The following is a 17,154-nucleotide window of genomic DNA, read 5'->3' as shown; positions in this document are numbered from 1 at the left end:
TGCGCCCAATTTACGGCTTGTGTCGCTTCTCCGATCAGGTCTGTCGGCGTTTACCTTCTTCCTGGTGCATGTAAGTGCTTGACTTGCGACTCAAATTTAAATGTTAAATTCCGCGCGTAGTTCGAATCATTCGGCACGTCCGACAGCCTGCCCCCCCGATTTGTGTTGTGTAAAAGCCTGCGCGATTGTGACACAAAATGATCATGTGCGACACAATCCCCAGCGTGATCCCCGAAAACTGATGAAAATGCAGCCACGGGACCCTTAGTAAATAAGCCCCAATATTTCCATTGTCTTAGGGCCCAATATTGCACACATTGATGTGCAGGTGGTCTAATCCAGATTCTAATCTGTGATTTTTACCATAACTTTATTTTGTGTAAATATTTTTGGGAAGGGCTGTGGAGATTGTAATGCAAATTTCCAGATTGTAATATTTTTATAGTTAAATTAATCTGTTTTACTGTTTTTTTTTTCTGCAAATGATTATCAGGGCTTCCCTTTATACCCATCCCCATTATTTTAAGACAGGAAGACTACATACATATCAGAATAAAGGGTCGAATGGATGGTGAGGGAATTGTAGGGAAAATGTAGTATACTGTAGTTCGATTAGAGTTTATAGAATCCAGGAATCTTTTCAACCCTCTGATGGCTGCATTGCTGCATGTAGCTTTCAGGTTGTCAGAGTTCAGATACATAGCTGGCACTACGGATAGTTATGGGAATATAAATTAATTATTTCTATAAGGAGCTTTGAAAAATAAAAACTGAAGATTTCCACATTCCAGAAATGTAAAAGAAATGGTATGGGAAATCTCCCTACATACTGATTGACCCCGATGGGACCAATCATTTTACATACCCACATCGGAAATCTGGTGTTCCGTAACAGTCATGTGATTATCCCCCAATTGTTTGATTGGTTTATATGGGCAGTCAAAATCTGAGTCCTGCTTTTAGAATAGAAATCCAAGCCAAATGTTCTTGATAAAAAGTGCCAACTGATTTCATTGATATAGGAACATTGGGGCTCATTTTCTTACCCGGCCGCTGGAGTTCACAGAAAGTGCACTGTCCGACGATAATGCATTGTGCCGCGATTTACTAAGATTGTGTGTCCAATATGTTTTTGCTTCCCCGCTCAGTTCCAACAGAGTTCACCATCTTTTTAGTGGTGCATGTAAGTGCTTTGGCTTGCAACAATTTGAAAGTTAAATCCCGCGCTCAGTCCGTATCAGTCGGATCATCCGACAGCACGTCCCACAATCTGTGTCGCATAGAAGCCGGCGCAGCTGTGCCAAAATCCCAGAGCAGACACCTGTTAAATACCTGTCCAAGCCGTGCAATCCCCGAAAAAAGGTGAACAGTCCGACAAAAGTGAGCAGCACGGCCCTTAGTAAATGAGCCCTATAGGGTTCACAAACCTTCGTTTAGTAGTGTGGTATCTCTCTATTTAGAGGGGAGAACCTAGGGTAGACATCATGTTATTTACTTGACCTGAAACTTACTTTTTATCCAGCAAAAGGGTTGTAGCCTTAAAAAAACTATTTTGTTACATTTTGATTAAATATTAAGAAAGATAAGAGAAAACTTAGGCTAGGCAGACGGCTAGTCTCATGAATTTTATGTTCTCAGGGTATAAATATTCAAGAAAAAAATGAGCAGAACGTCTTGAGAAAACAATAGATACACCCCTGAAAGCTTCCATCACTTAGGCTTTGTAGTTGATGGACCGAGATCTGACAACAATCCGGATGGCTGCTATATGCCAAAAAAACCATCTAGTGAAGGTAATTTTGCCTGCAGACGCTACGCTGGACAGTAAACTTATTATCAGATTTACACTTCAAAGGAACCTTGGGCAAAACTGATACAATGGGGCAGATTTACTTACCCGGTCCGTTCGCGATCCAGCGGCGCGTTCTCTGCACTGGATTCGGGTCTGGCCGGGATTCATCAAAGCAGTTCCTCCGCCGTCCACCAGGTGGCGCTGCTGCGCTGAAGTCCGCTGGAATGCCTCGAAATACACCGGCCTATCCAGGATGAAGGTGAGTGAAATTTTCGCGACACAATTTTTTTTTTAAATGCGGCGGTTTTTCCGAATACGTTGGGTTTTCGTTCGGCCACGCCCCCCGATTTCTGTCGCGCGCATGCCAGCTCCGATGCGCCACAATTCGATCGCGTGCGCCAAAAACCCGGGGCAATTCAGGTACAATCGGCGCAAATCGGAAATATTCGGGTAACACGTTGAGAAAACGCGAATCTGGCCCTTAGTAAATGACCCCCAATGTGTTCTGATAACACAGAGATCCAGGGAACACATACTGGTGTTATGCACCACCTGCCTGGCCCTGTAGGGGGCAGAACACATTTTATCAGTTCTGCCTGAAGCATTTCTTTAAAGGAAACCTACCACTGCCCGCATGATGAAATCATGCGAGCAGACCACCCAGTAGGCTACTTAATGCTGATGCCGGCACATAGTTTTGTTAGGCTCAGCGAACTTTAGTTTAGCTAAAAAAATTATTTTCTTACATATTTAAATGAGCCCTCCGGTGCTACCCCGCGCCATCTTCGGGCTGGCGGTGGCTTCCGATGTTTAATTATTCCTCCTTCAGGTGCCGAGAGCCGTGACGTCACCAAGCTCTTGGCACCTATCTCCGGCCGGCTGTGCGAGACTTAGTGTTTGCGCATGCGCGATAGGTGCCGAGAGCTTCGTGACGTCACGGCTCTCGGCACCTGAAGGAGGAATAATTAAACATCGGAAGCCACCGCCAGCCCGAAGATGGTGCAGGGTAGCACCGGAGGGCTCATTTAAATATGTAAGAAAATAATTTTTTTAGCTAAACTAAAGTTCGCCGAGCCTAACAAAACTATGTGCCGGCATCAGCATTAAGTAGCCTACCGGGTGGTCTGCTTGCATGATTTCATCATGCGAGCAGTGGTAGGTTTCCTTTAACCAACAGATCCGTGATCTAATGAACATGTTGGATAAAATTTTCTATAATCACAATCACAGGAATGAAAGGAGAATCTGACTCCCTGTCCACACATAAAACAGAAGGCTAAAAACAGAAGACATACGGGGAGTACAGGTTTTTATTTTTTTTAGGCTGGGGAAAGCAGTGGCTATATACGGGTGGGGGGAGTGCAAGTACTGGCTATATACTTGGGGGGGGGGCAGGAACTGGCTATATACTTGGGGGGGGCAGGCACTGGCTATTTACTGGTGGGGGGAGTGCAAGTACTGGCTATATACTGGGGGGGGGCAGCAGGCACCGGCTATATACTGGGGGGCAGGCACTGGCTATATACTTGGGAGGGGCTAGTTTATAGCTAGCAGCCCCCCGGTATATAGCCAGTGGCTATATAGGCACTGGCTATATACCGGGGGCTGCTAGCTATAAACTAGGGGGGTTATGGCTATATACAAGGGACAGGCACTGGCTATATACAAGGGGCTGCTGGCTATATACTGGGGGGCTGAGGGCTACTGGCATTACACTAAGCGGCAGGCCCTGGCTATATACGATGGGTCAGGGGCTGGCTGTATACTGGTGGGCTGCTGGCTATATATTGGGGGGCAAGTGACTAATGCATTTCCCACCCTCAGCTTATATTCGAGTCAATAGGTTTGCCCATTTTTTGTGTCAAAATTAGGTGCCTTGGCTTTTAATGGGGTAATACCTGAGTATATATATATGGTATATTTTCTTGGAGCGGAGGCAGTGTGATTTCTGACATTGACATTCTTACCTGATCCAGTGGCCACAGCCTGTTTTTTTATGTGGTATAGTGCTTAGTTGGCACAGGTGCAGGGGCCCACCAGAGAGGCAGGATTATGCGGGCCCCCAAGCACTGATTGCAGGGCCCAGTAATGTCCTAACTGCAGAGTCCATTAATAATCAGCGTCCAAATTCACTGATGGCCGACATGAAGGAGTTAAGCTTCAATTTAATTTGCATTCATATCCATCTATTCATAAAATACATTCAAATTATGAAGATGACAAATTAGATTAATGCTGCGCGCTACGCCAAACATCTCTATAGGATACTGCAGCCAGGCACAGCTCCAGATGGGACACATATATCCTCCAGCTGACAAGCAGCTGTAACAGGAGTGAGATCCAAGCTATCTTATGTCTGACATCTGCAGTCACTTCTTCAGGGACAGTATATTACAGGAATCTTGAGATGGTATAAAATTGATCCAAAGACTGTACAGATGCTTAATGATACCGATTCTTACGCCATTATTTACTACACTTTTAATGACATTTTTACTCGGTTTTGATCTGCCTTCTATCTTCCCATAAGTCACTAAACAAGGGTCATGGAAGATTAAAAACAAATGTTGTTGTCTCGTTAGAAAAAGGGGGTAATAAGACACCTAAATGTGAAGCCCTAAGGGTTTATTAGGGACAAACCGTCAGGAAACCCTTGTTATAAATATCGGATAACAGCCAATGAGACCAAGATTTAAAATATGAAAGAAAGAGTACATTGCTGCCCAAATTAGGCATCAAGACCCCAGGACAGAGCTACCATCTCCCTGATACGCTCCCAATTGTCGACACCCAAGTTAAACAAGATAAATGAGATAAACAGGATGGCACAAGCCCCTATGCAAGTGATGGTGAACCATTTGGAGATAGAGTGCCCAAACTTCAACCAAAACCCACTTATATTTTGCAAAGTGCCAACATGACAGTTTAAGCTGTAACTTATTGACATCTGCTATATCACAGGTTTCAGTCGTATTGCCGTCCGTAGTTCACCAATATAATAGAAATATGATGGAGAAATCTGGATTGTAGCTTCCTCGCAGAGTCCCCTGAAAAGGAAGAATTCAGGTTCCCAGACCAGGAGCTCCAAAAATAATCTCTCTGTCCACACTTTCTTGTTTCTCCTGGCAGCAAGGGATGTTGCTTTAAAATGGCACTGAGCATGGCATGTACTGAGCGGTATTGGACCGCAGGAGGAAGCCCTGAGTCCTGTCTGGCAAAGTCTGTGTTGGGGTGAAGGCCTGGGTGCCCACTGAAAGGGCTCCAAGTGCCACCTATGGCACCCATGCCATAGGTTCGCCACCACTGCCCTATGCCATCCCAGACAACAAATAACTGAATGTGTCTATGTAAGATAATAGATTCCTTGTTAACTGAACCGATGAGGACTGGGAACAAGTTAAGATCCACTTGTGCAGGCATCTTCTTAATCTAGGTCACCCACTGTGATTTCTCCAGACATAATTTACACATTACAGAAGTGAGAAGACTACATATAGCAGCTGAGTGTAAAGTTCTTTTGTAGCATTGCTTTTCCAGGGAATTTAACCTATAGGATGTCTTGATCATCTGCTTGTAGTAACAGAATTGATGGCATAAAGAAATTCTAGATACAATTGTCACATTCTGTGATCCAAGATTGTAGGTTTCCTTTAAGATGTAATAATCTGGATCTACCTATTAAGGTGCCCTAGTAGACTCTTTGGATCCTCCTACTAAGAGATCTTCAGCGCAGCTCCTAGTAGGTTTCCTTTAAAGTCGTCTTTAAACAGACATCAGTATAAAGGGGCACACTGATGTAGCCATCTCAGGAACAAGGGTCAGCCTTGGCCGATTGTAGACTTTGATTGTAGACAGTGGGGCCACTGTCTATTTATTTCAATGGGGAAAATTAGTTTATACGCTCTTCTCATACTAAGAGCTCCCATAGAAATGATTGAAGAGTGGCAAGCATGCTGGGTAAAGTCTGCATTTACCCATGTTGATGAAGAACACAGGTGATGGAAGTGTAGTGGATGTCCCTGCAGTAAGCAGTGATCTTACAGCTACATTTATAGTGTTAATTAGTGGGGTACCGGGAGTCAAGCAGTCACCAGTGGCGAACCTTGATGCTAATGGGGCCCAGTACAAAGTCTGTGCCAGCCCCCCCCCCCCCCCCCCCCCCACCGACTATAAAGTATGGTTTATAGTACTAGTCTTCTAATATGAGAAAGTGACACCTTATGGGTTCGCTAAGCTCCTTGGGCCCGGTTGCAGTTGCACACCCTTAAGTTACTCCCCCGATTGTCACCCATCACCTTTTAATGACGTATCCCATGTAAAGGTCATTTATACTACTGGGTTCAAAAGCCCCTTAAAGTGTTTTATTTTCTTTAAAGCAAAAAGAAAAAAAGAAAGAAAAAAGAATATGACAATGAATAGACTTACTGATACTGGCTAGCTGAGCCGATAGAGCGGAAACAGGTGCTTGGGCTGCGGCAGAAGCTGTTCCTAGGTCAATAAGAGATGGGGAGGTATCTATGTTGCTTGGGGTCTATTTAAGAAAAAAAAAAGGAGATGTTAGTTCAGACATCTTCACAGCATAAACTATACATATACAAGAACACGGCCTCTTCAGGTTTGCCAACATGGCCGATTACAAGAATTGCCGACTACAAGAGTTGCAGAACATTCCTGATCTAAAAAATAAATCTCCCTCCCCTCCGCTTCCCAGTTCTGCTATCTACATATTTAATCCTACCTACTTCCCCTATATAACACCCCTGTAGTTTCTAGACCCACGACCTTTGAAACAATATGCAAAGAAGGTTCGTGGACAGCGCGTCTTATATAGGCCATACATGCCATTCTGGCTAATCCTACCGGAGACTCCCACTACATGACTACAGTGGGAAAATATTCTAGGTAGACAGTTGCCACCAATGGAATGGAAGGTAATTTGGGATAGGGCAGCCAAAACTTTGCTATGGTGGTGGTAACTTGTGGTGGCATCATACCCCTGCTTTGCTGCACAGAATTTTTCCAGTTGCACCGGATACTTGCTATAGGTGTGGTTCCCAAGGGTGAATATACCTCACATTTTTTGGTCCAGTCCACATATTAATACATATTGGGGCTCATTTACTAAGGGCTCCGCTGCCCCCGTGACCCCCATAGGCTGAGAGTGGAGAGGCAGCTTTAGGCCACCCAGTTCCTCTAGAAACTAGCATTATCAACTCTTAGCAATATCCACCCAAGTAATGTGGGTAACCATCCATCAAGACTACTCTTACACCTCCTGACAACAGCCAAATGCCTTATATCAGCTATATGGAAGCAGGCAGCCCCCCCACCCTCTCACACAGATTGCTACACTAGAATACATGTGGTCCGCACTATTGAGCATTAGACAACTCTCCTACACAATACAGTTTAGCAGTTCAATCTCATCTGGACACCCTGGGATTACATCTGGAGGCGTAAAAATGATTGGTAATGCAGTGTGAAATGACTGGAACTAACTTTTGTAAACAACCAAGTAATCCCCACCACCATTCCCTTGTCTTTGGTCTGTTAGAAATATAGATTTATGTGTGGAGCCCCCCCCCCCCATATCTGGGGCTTCTCCCCAGACAGTTCTTTTTGTGCATCTCGTCATTGATTATTTTTCAATATTGCCTTAAGACACTCTGTCTTATGTTACAAAAAAAACTTGAAAAACTATAACTATAAAAATACAGTTATAAAAAACCTATACACGTCATCTTCATCTACACCAACATAAAATGATGCACTGGATGAGTATGTAATGAATATCTAAATCAGCCCACAAGTCCATCAGGAAGGTGATGGTAAAGACACGTCTGGGAGGACTTCCCCCAATAGCACTTGCAGGTTCATTTGCATATCTATAAAAAGATGGTTGAGTTATATTCCAATAAAATACTCTATGGGGCAGATTTATCAAGCTGTCTGAAAGTCAGAATATTTCTAGTTGCCCATGGCAACCAATCACAGCTCCCCTTTAAAATATTCATGAGCACTGGTGAAATGAAAGCTGAGCTGGGATTGGTTGCCGTGGGCAACTAGAAATATTCTGACTTTCAGACAGCTTGATAAATCTGCCCCTATGTATTGATATGGGATGTGTTTTTCTTCTGAAAGACCATTTTAATTTAATGTCAAAGCTTTTACAGTACACACATCTGAAAAATTCAATCTGCAGTTTTTAGGTAAAACTGTATACACTTTCATTTTTTTAAAAAAAAAAACCTGTCAGCCAAATTAATCCACCCAAAATAAAGGCTTCATTAAAAACTGTGTTTAAAAAACATTGCCCTTATCCCTAAATGGTTCCTTTCGATGGCTGCAATGTTACAAAAATCAGTTTGTAAACTTATATGCAACTCGCCTGATGTGAGTCATTCACACTAATTGAGTCATGTATATTAAAATGTACTTGCGCTGTCCTGCCTCCTTGTGCCCGATTGACAGGCTATGATATTCTGCCGTATGGAGAGCTCTGTTACATCATTGGGCACTTAAAAGTCATGTGACCAACAACAAAGGTCCTGTTACATCCGAAACATCTAACACATGTATGTATCTGATCACATGAAATCACAGCATGCATGTATGGAGGAATAGAAGTCCAAGGAAAATGGGGAGGAGTAGAAGTCTATAGAGGCTGCTGTGATTTCGTGTGATAAGATATATGCATGGTGTACAGTTTAATAATGTTAGGAGGCTAAGGGACCTGTGATGATGTTCTTCTGGTCACATGACATGCTGGGAAGAGGCATGGGACATGGGGGGTAGTAGAAATGAGGGACAGGCAAAGCAAGACAAGCCTTCTCTGATGCCAGGGAATATAAAATAAAGTTGATTTATGTGGATTAGTGATGGGAATTACAGCTCTTCTTAGTGAGCTGGCTCATTAGGCTCCGCTCACTAAGAAGAGCTGTCTCTTCTGGCTCCTGAATGGCTCCCAATTAAATATATAAAATAGGGAGCCGCAGGCCAGTCAATCACCCCTCACCACTCTACTTTTAACTTGATTGTATCGGGTTAAGGGGGCGTGGTTAGCAAGTTAGGGGCAGGGTTAAGCGAGCCATCCTGGGAGCCGGCTCCTGTCGCTCACGAACTGGCTCGTTCACGAATGACACATCACTAATGTGGATGTAAGGGAAACAATTTTTAGCTAAAAGAAGGGGGTCAGGTAGTTAATAGGGCTCTATTGGAACCTGGCACTAGCTGTATTTGTGAAGATGTGATGACCAATTCCTTTAACCAGCACAGACTTCACAAGCCTAATATGATAAAAGCATAGCATGGGGCACCAAAAACACAAACATACTGTATGTGTGGGAGAATAAACCACTGCAAAATGGCATAAACCATGCACCAAAAATGCGGGTGTTACATACTCCTCTCTATCCCCAGGAATGACATCAATAGGAATCTTTAGTTATTGCAGAACATCTATAGAGAACTAGGACGTGTACAAATACCATCTTACAATGCAGCCACATGGCAAGGTCAGTCATGAGAGAGTCTTTCCAGCAGAGATAATGCTCCATTTTGGTCGGATTACGAGCATGGACTGCGCTCACCGCAGGCTACATCTACACAACAGGCAGCAGCTTCCACAGGACAAAGCACAGAAATTAGATTCATGAAGCCGCTAATAACCAAAAAAACGAGTAACTGATTGCTAAACAAAATCTCCGTAATGTATTCCCCATGTTCCCAGCAGTATTACACACTCCTCCAGTTATTGTCCAAGGCAAATGAAGAAAGAGTTTACGCATGTAATATTAAACCACAGAGGAGGAGAGGATTAGTCTGACCTATGGAAAGTAATTGGTTTAGTGTGCAATAACCCAAAACAATACACATCAAGGCAATGAGAAGTGTCTCTGCAAATAGTGGAGCATCCTACAGGGACCGGCAAAGAAAACTGTTCTTTATTAAGCTCCATTCTTAATAAAATGGGATAACAGAACTACTGCAACGCCAGCAGGTTTAGATGATCCCTCCTACTGGCAAATGGAGAAGGGCTTAGGAACGGAGTGAGGACCGGCTTTGTCAGCTCCATGTCACCACTTATATTGCCAGAGAAAGGGGGACTCATTTCTTCCTCATAGACTGTAATCTCTTGTGAGCAGGGCCCTCATTGCCATGTAATGTCGTTTTGTCTGTAGTTTGTGCCGCATGATCTGTATCCGTTTCCTATGTATAAGTTTTCAGATGCACTTCGTGGGTGCTTACTGCTAGGGATCCTACTTACCCGGTCCCTGAGCGATCCAGACGGTCCGTCAAGGATGAACTCTGCCGCGATTTATGAAGATTGTGCGCCGATTTCCTGCATGTGATGCATCCCCGATCAGGTCCGCCCGAGTTCACCTTCTTCTTCCCGATGCATGTAAGTGCTTGGCTTGCGACACAAATTTAAATGTTGAATCCCGGGCGTAGTCCGAATCTGTGGGATCATCTGACGGCCCGCCCCCCAATTTGTGTCGCGTGAAAGCCGGCGCGATTGTGACACAAAACGATCGCGTGCAACACAATCCCCGGCGTGATCCCCGACAAAAGTCGGGAAAACCGACAAAAATGTGGCCACGGGACCCTTAGTATATAAACCCCCGGCACAGATAACCTGTCAAATATAGCCGTGGAGGGATATAGATGAAAAGCTGTGTTTTGGCGTTGGAAGAGTGCAGCAGCACAAGTGCTCGTACAGGACAGCAGGGAGTTAAAATATCATGGAACATAAATCCAGGTTTAAACAACTCTCATTGCAATGGCTTTTGCTGGACATTTTTCTAGTGCTGAAGAAATGTATAAAAAAAATAGTAAATTGTAACAGTTAAACATAAATTTCTACTAAATCCTCTAAATTATGTATATAGATATAGCAAGACAAGACGTGAAGATGTTGGGCATGGGGTAAATGGCATTAAAATCTAAGACGTTCCCTAACAGCAATCCGTGTAGCCATGACCCGATTACCCTCAGGCAAAATGAGAAGCCTATATAAAAAGTACATACAAGAAGTAGTTATTAGCCCCTATTGTGATTAGATCTGCAGAGAAGAAGAAGAATCATTCACACGATCCATACTGAATGCATGTTACAACAAAGAGAAATTCACAGCTTTGTAGTATCCAGAAATAGGTACGGCTTTTGATTCATATTATCACATGGAGATTACATTAACTGAGGGTCATACAATCAATGGGAAAGAAGCCTTCAACTACGAGACCTCTTCTACACTAGAAAACCATTAAAGTGAAGCTGTCACTTTGATAGGGCAGCCCAATCTCCATGTATTGTGTTAGAGAGTGGAAGCTGGGAAGATTTAGACATATATATCTATATGTAGGTTTGTCACAAGTGTTATTGAATAACTTCATTAATTTTAACCCTGAGTCCAGTGGGCGCTCCTGTATGTGGTGTGACACCATTTAAGTAGACTATTGCAGTGCATAGTGTACAGGTTATTGGCAGAAGTAGAGACAATGTCAACAAACACAGCGTGGTATAATGAAGCCACGTAAATGCACCTCTATTTTAAAGGGGTTGGCGACTAACCCTAAACTTTAGCAGGATAAGTATAAGACCCATATAATACTTACCCTGTTAAAATTTTTACCTTGGGACTTCCTGTGATGACCTGTGACATCACTGCACACCATTTTTGATATTTCATAGTATATTATATCTAGTTCTTCAGGATAATTACCGTTTCTGCAGGTCTACTGGTCTGTCCACTGGTCTGAAACATTCTCTCAAACCTGAAAGGTAAATATGAATTCATGAAAAAAGTTTAGTAAAATAAGTTTTCAATCCCAGTCACTAAAACGATTTATATATTTAGATTTACATGGCAAAATTTAAATTGTCCCTAATTAGTAATCAGTCAGTGGAACATCCAGTCCTGGGCTGTTGCCTGAGAACTTAAACAAAAAAACAATATACTCGCATTTCCCTGTTCCACCAAAGCAGCAGCAATCTTCTCTCCTCTTTGAGGGGCTGTACACTGGGCCCGCAGATGTGATTGTGTCATTACGTTCGTCTGCCAACCTCAGCCCAGAGTACAGCCCCTCAGAGAGAAGAGAAGGCTGCTGCTGCTTCGGGGGAGCGGGCAAAGCTGAATATACAAATATATATTTCTCAGAAAATAGGTGGTTAGAGAAGGCGGGGGCTAGAAAAAAGGGGTATTTTAATGCCCCATTTACTGTAGCCCCCTATGGCTGAATATAAACCACAGCAATGTGGGCACTCTAAAGAGGGGGTCACAGAATAGGGGGCACTGGATTGGGCCCACTATAAAGGCTGCATTAAAACATTGGGGGGCTGCACGAAAGGGGTATATTATGGGCTGTAGTTAGGTTTAGGGTAATTGGGGGTAAAAAAAATGATCAGGGATCATGGGGGAGCGGGGGTGAATGGCCCTTGACCCGGTCCCAGGAAACAAAAAATTGAAATGGTCAGTTCCTGGTTACAAAAAGGTTGAGGACCACTGATTTACAGGATTATTACAAAATGGATTTACTATGAATGTAGCCAATGATGCGAATGAAAAGTTATTGAAGGCAGATGGGTTTAGACAAGTCAGGTATAATAAAAGTCCATAAAACATCACAGTTATATGCAAAAATCAAATACAGCATAAAATAAACAAAACAAAAAAAACCTTACATATTTGTTATCACCGATTCCATAACAATCTGTACAAAAAATATAAAGCAATACTGAACGGCTTAAAAAAATTCCCATAATGCATAATTTTTAAGCAAATACCCTCACACAAGCGATCAAAAAAAGTTTTGTGCCCTGAAATAATACCACTAAAAAGAACAACTTTTTTCACATAAATTAAGCCCTTTTTCAGCCTTGTCAAAAAAAAAAATAATACAGAAGTTCTTCCTCTGAAAAGTTGGCGATCCTCAAACAATTGTGATTTTCTCAAATATTGTTTTTTCTCAGTAAAATTAAACAAAGATAAGAAAAACTATATAAATGAGTTATCACCATAATTGTAGTAAATAAGAGAAGAAAGATAAAATCTTATTTTTATTATGTTATGGCTGTTGATTCTTTTGTTTTGGTGAACAGCCAAAACACATACTAAAATTCCCCCAAAAAATTTGTTGATTTTCTTTGCGTCCATCTTGAAATAAATAAATAAAATCTCATGAATAAGCTATAGACCTCCCCTCCCCAAAGTTAATTACCGTATATTCCGGCGTATAAAACGACCTGGTGTATAAGACGACCCCCCTACTTTCCTGTTTAAAATATAGAGTTTAAAGAGAACCCATCATGCAAAATAACCCCCCTAAACTAAATATATTTTCATAAACTGCCATTAGAGAGCATTGCCTCTATCCCTTTATTGTCCCTCTACATGCCTGTAAACCTAAGCAATGAGGTCCTAAAGCTGTATGCAAATGACCTGTGAAATGTCCAATGAAGCATTAGCATATTCAAGCTGTCCATCTTATTCATGAGTGGGAGGTACAGCCACACCCCCAGTGCTTGACTGACAGCCTGTATAATGATGTGAGGCTGTATAATGATGTGCTTCCTGGTGCTGGCGCCCCCTGCAGCCTGTGTGTGCATGTGTGTGTGTTTAGGAGAGATAAAGCAGCTCCAGGCAGCCATGTTACAGCAGAACATGTCAGATTCATGTGTAGCTGATGTCTGTGTCTCTCACCTGTATATTAGGAGGATGCAGCATGTCAGCAGATGCAGCACACACACTAGCCATGCTTTACTATACATTACACACAGACATGAGCAGGGGGAGGAGACGGGAGGGGTAACAGGGGTGACATCACTGCCTCTGACCATGTGACCAGCCTCATTTACATGATAAAAAATAGATGATTTTACAATGAATAATGGATGAAATAACTAGATAAAGGCTGGGATGGGATCCTTGTGAGCTGCTCCAACAGGTAGTAGTGACAGGACAAGTGACACAGACCTGATGACAGGTGTCCTTTAAGATATATTTGCCGTATAAGACTACCCCTTTTCCAACGCATAAAAAACACCGGTAAAAAAAAAAAAAAAACAGATTTGGATTTAACATGGTCCTTTTTTTAATTTAAATTCTTATGACATGCAGGTATATAGCAGGAAAACTGTCGCTCATAAACATAAGGCATACAACAACAACATTACCATTGTCCATTTTACTGTAAATGTTACCATATTGTACCTTAAATTTTTATTTTATTAAATATTCCATGCCATGTACTCGGAAGCGGGAAAAAAATTCCAAATGCAATGAAAATGGTGAAAAAACGCATTTGTGCCATTTTCTTGTGGGCTTGGATATTACGTCTTTCACTGAGCGCCCCAAATGACATGTCTACTTTATTCTTTGGGTCGGTACGATTAAGGGGATACCAAATTTGTACAGGTTTTATAATGTTTTTATACATTTACAAAAATGAAAACCTCCTGTACAAAAATTATTTTTTGATTTTGCCAACTTCTGGCGCTAATAACTTTTTTAATACTTTGTTGTACGGAGCTGTGGGTGTTGTCATTTTTTGCGAAATTTGATAATATTTTCAATGATATAATTTTTAGGACTGTACGACCTTTTGATCACTTTTTATAGATTTTTTTATATTTTTCAAAATGGCAAAAAAGTGCCATTTTCGACTTTGGGCGCTATTTTCCGTTATTTTTATTTATACTATTTTTCAGACTCCCTAGGGTACTTTAACCCTAGGTTGTCTGATCGATCCTACCATATACTGCCATACTACAGTATGGCAGTATTTGGGGATTTTCCTCATTCATTACAATGTGCTATCAGCACATTGTAATGAAGGGGTTAAAACGAAATAGCCTCGGGTCTTCGGAAGACCCGAGGCTACCATGGAGACGGATCGCTGCCCCCGATGACATCACGGGGAGTGGCGATCCCAGGTAAGATGGCGGCGCCCATGCGCCGCTATCTTTTTGAGGCTGCCGGCAGCTTTGCCGGCAGCCCACGCTGTGAAAACACCCGCGATCGGTGCTAGCACCGATCGCGGGTGTTACCGGTAAGCCTTTGCTGCAATATGCAGCAAAGACTTACCGGCTATAAAGAGGGCTTAGCGCGTGAGCCCTCTCCATGCACCGGGACCCGACCGCCGCCGTGAAGATTTTTCTGTCTTCAAAAGTCGTCTTATACGCCGGAATATATGGTATCTATACAGTGTATCTCATCCAGCAAATTATAAGCCCTCATATGTTTGCATTAACATTAAAAAATGCCTTTGAAAGTGACTTGAAAGCCTAGTTGTCCCTCAAAATGCGAGTCTTCGTGATTTTAATGAAAATGAAAAAAAATCGCAACTAAAGTTCTAATTCTAATAACATCCTAGAAAAATGAGAGGATGCATTAAAAAAAAAACAAAAAAAACACCAATGTAAAGCAGGCATTCCGGAAACATCAGCCTTCAAGCTGACTATTTGTCTGGAAAGCAGAACAATTCAAGCTATGAAAATGAAGAATTTTCAGAATTTTTGCCAAATTTTTTTTTTTTTTTCCAGAACGAAACGCAAAACTTATCACTTGGGTTTTTCAACCAACATTAAGTACAATGTGTCACGAGGAAACAAATCTCAATAACACTTAGATATGTGAAAGTGTTTCGCAGTTAAAACCACTCACATGTCACAGTCTAAAAATAGAATCTGGTCACTAAACTGAAAACAAGGCACGGATACTGTGATAATCTTCTTATATGTGTTATCCATGGCCGCCTTCCTTCTAAAATGAAGTCCATGCTGCAGCTTCACAGGATGTTACACTGTGTGTTACACTATGCTCCTGCACACTGTAACACCTGTCACACCTGTGAATGTGCAGCTTGGAGGAGCTCTGGTAACACCCCCAGGAGCCAATCAAGCTCACTAGTATTATTTTAAAACTTGATTTTAGAAGGAAGGAGGCAATGGATAACTCATATAAGATTACCAGTGTCACAGTGCCTGGAGTAAGGTTCCCTGGTTTTTCATGTTTGATTTTCATGGTAGATTTGCTTTAACTAGAATTGACCTGTCTAGACCCATCTGTCTGGGAGATGGTAGATGTTCTTTCATTCAGGGCAGGTGAAGTAGCTATTTGGCCTGGAGAGAGCAATATCTCAAGCAATAATGCTCCCTCTTGGGAAAACAGAAGGTGACTTATGTCACATCTCCTTCAAATCTGGCATTGTAAAAGGCAATTGTTATCAAGAGGATTCCCTATACACTTCAGATTCACAGCAGAGGCATCTACTAAGCTATGACTGTTCACCGGCCGAGCAAAGATGAGAAGAGGGGCTGGATGAAGGGATAGAAAGTCCTTCAGTGAAATGTGAGGCTTTCAAGGCTTGAAGAACATAATTCATACAGCAATTTCTAGGTTTGTCACAAAACTTTCTCTGGGGCTTCAATACTTCAAGTATTTCAAAAAACAAGAAAAAGGATATTTCATCTACATTCACTAAGCTTCACCCATAACTACCTTTATCAGAAAGGGAATCCGAGGCAATATCTCTATATATTTACAATGCAGGTTTAACCCCTTTGCACATTAAGACGTACATGACTATGTATGTCTTAGCCATAGCATGGGCTTCAAAGCAGAGCCCATGCGATCGCTGGAGGAGCCCGACTCAATGCGACGGCTGGGGTTGCGATACTTCTAAAAATATGAAAAGTGGCTCCCAAAATTCTAAGATGTTCTAGAAAAATGAGAGAATAAAAAGCCATGCCAATATAAAGCAGGCATTGGGGAAATGTAAGTTACAAATTTATTTGGGTGGCATGAATATCTGCCAGAAAAGCAAAGAATTTATAACTTTGAAAATAGAGAATTTTTCAAAATTTTCACCAAGTTTTTTTTTTTTGCAGTACTAAATGCAAAAGATATGATCCTAATTTTGCAACTAATCTGAACTACAATGTGTGATGAGAAAACATTCTCAAAATCCCCTGGATATGTTATATAGTCTCAAGCTCTGGGCACTGGGGACCATAGTTTGCGGCCCCTACCCCCCCTTAGTGCACCAGGACATACTATAAAGTCCTGGTGCTGCTTGGGGGAGGGGGGGGGGGGGTCTGGAGAGAGCTCACAGACTGAGCTTTTTCCATACACAGCAGGTGTCGGCTGTGTAATACAGCTGACACCCGCCTGTTACCGCCGCTGTCAGTGCTGGCACCGACTGCAGCAGTGAACCTGTTAATGGCACCTAACTTACCATTTTATGGGCGCCGCCATTTTGGATGGCTGATCGCTGCACCCCCTGACGTCATAGGAGATGCCGATCGGTTGCCATGGCTGGCTACAGTCTCATTGAGACTTGTAGGTTTGCCATGTGTAATGATCT

At 42.4% G+C, this 17,154-nt stretch overlaps 1 protein-coding gene across 1 annotated transcript in view; it reads right to left on the bottom strand.

Annotated features, from left to right (window-relative positions):
• The window catches only part of LOC140104345 (target of Myb1 membrane trafficking protein-like), a 68,412-nt gene that overhangs the window by 31,704 nt on the left and 19,554 nt on the right, over positions 1-17,154 (bottom strand). Inside the window, exons 8-9 of the mRNA XM_072127867.1 lie at positions 11,514-11,565; positions 6,218-6,323 (exon numbers count right to left, since the gene is read on the bottom strand). Of these exons, the coding sequence (XP_071983968.1) occupies positions 6,218-6,323; positions 11,514-11,565 (158 nt within the window). The remainder of the gene's footprint in view (positions 1-6,217; positions 6,324-11,513; positions 11,566-17,154) is intronic.

Source organism: Engystomops pustulosus, chromosome 10, assembly GCF_040894005.1.
Source record: "Engystomops pustulosus chromosome 10, aEngPut4.maternal, whole genome shotgun sequence".
Lineage (NCBI taxonomy): Eukaryota > Metazoa > Chordata > Amphibia > Anura > Leptodactylidae > Engystomops > Engystomops pustulosus.
This window is presented reverse-complemented; position numbering and strand designations above follow the sequence as displayed.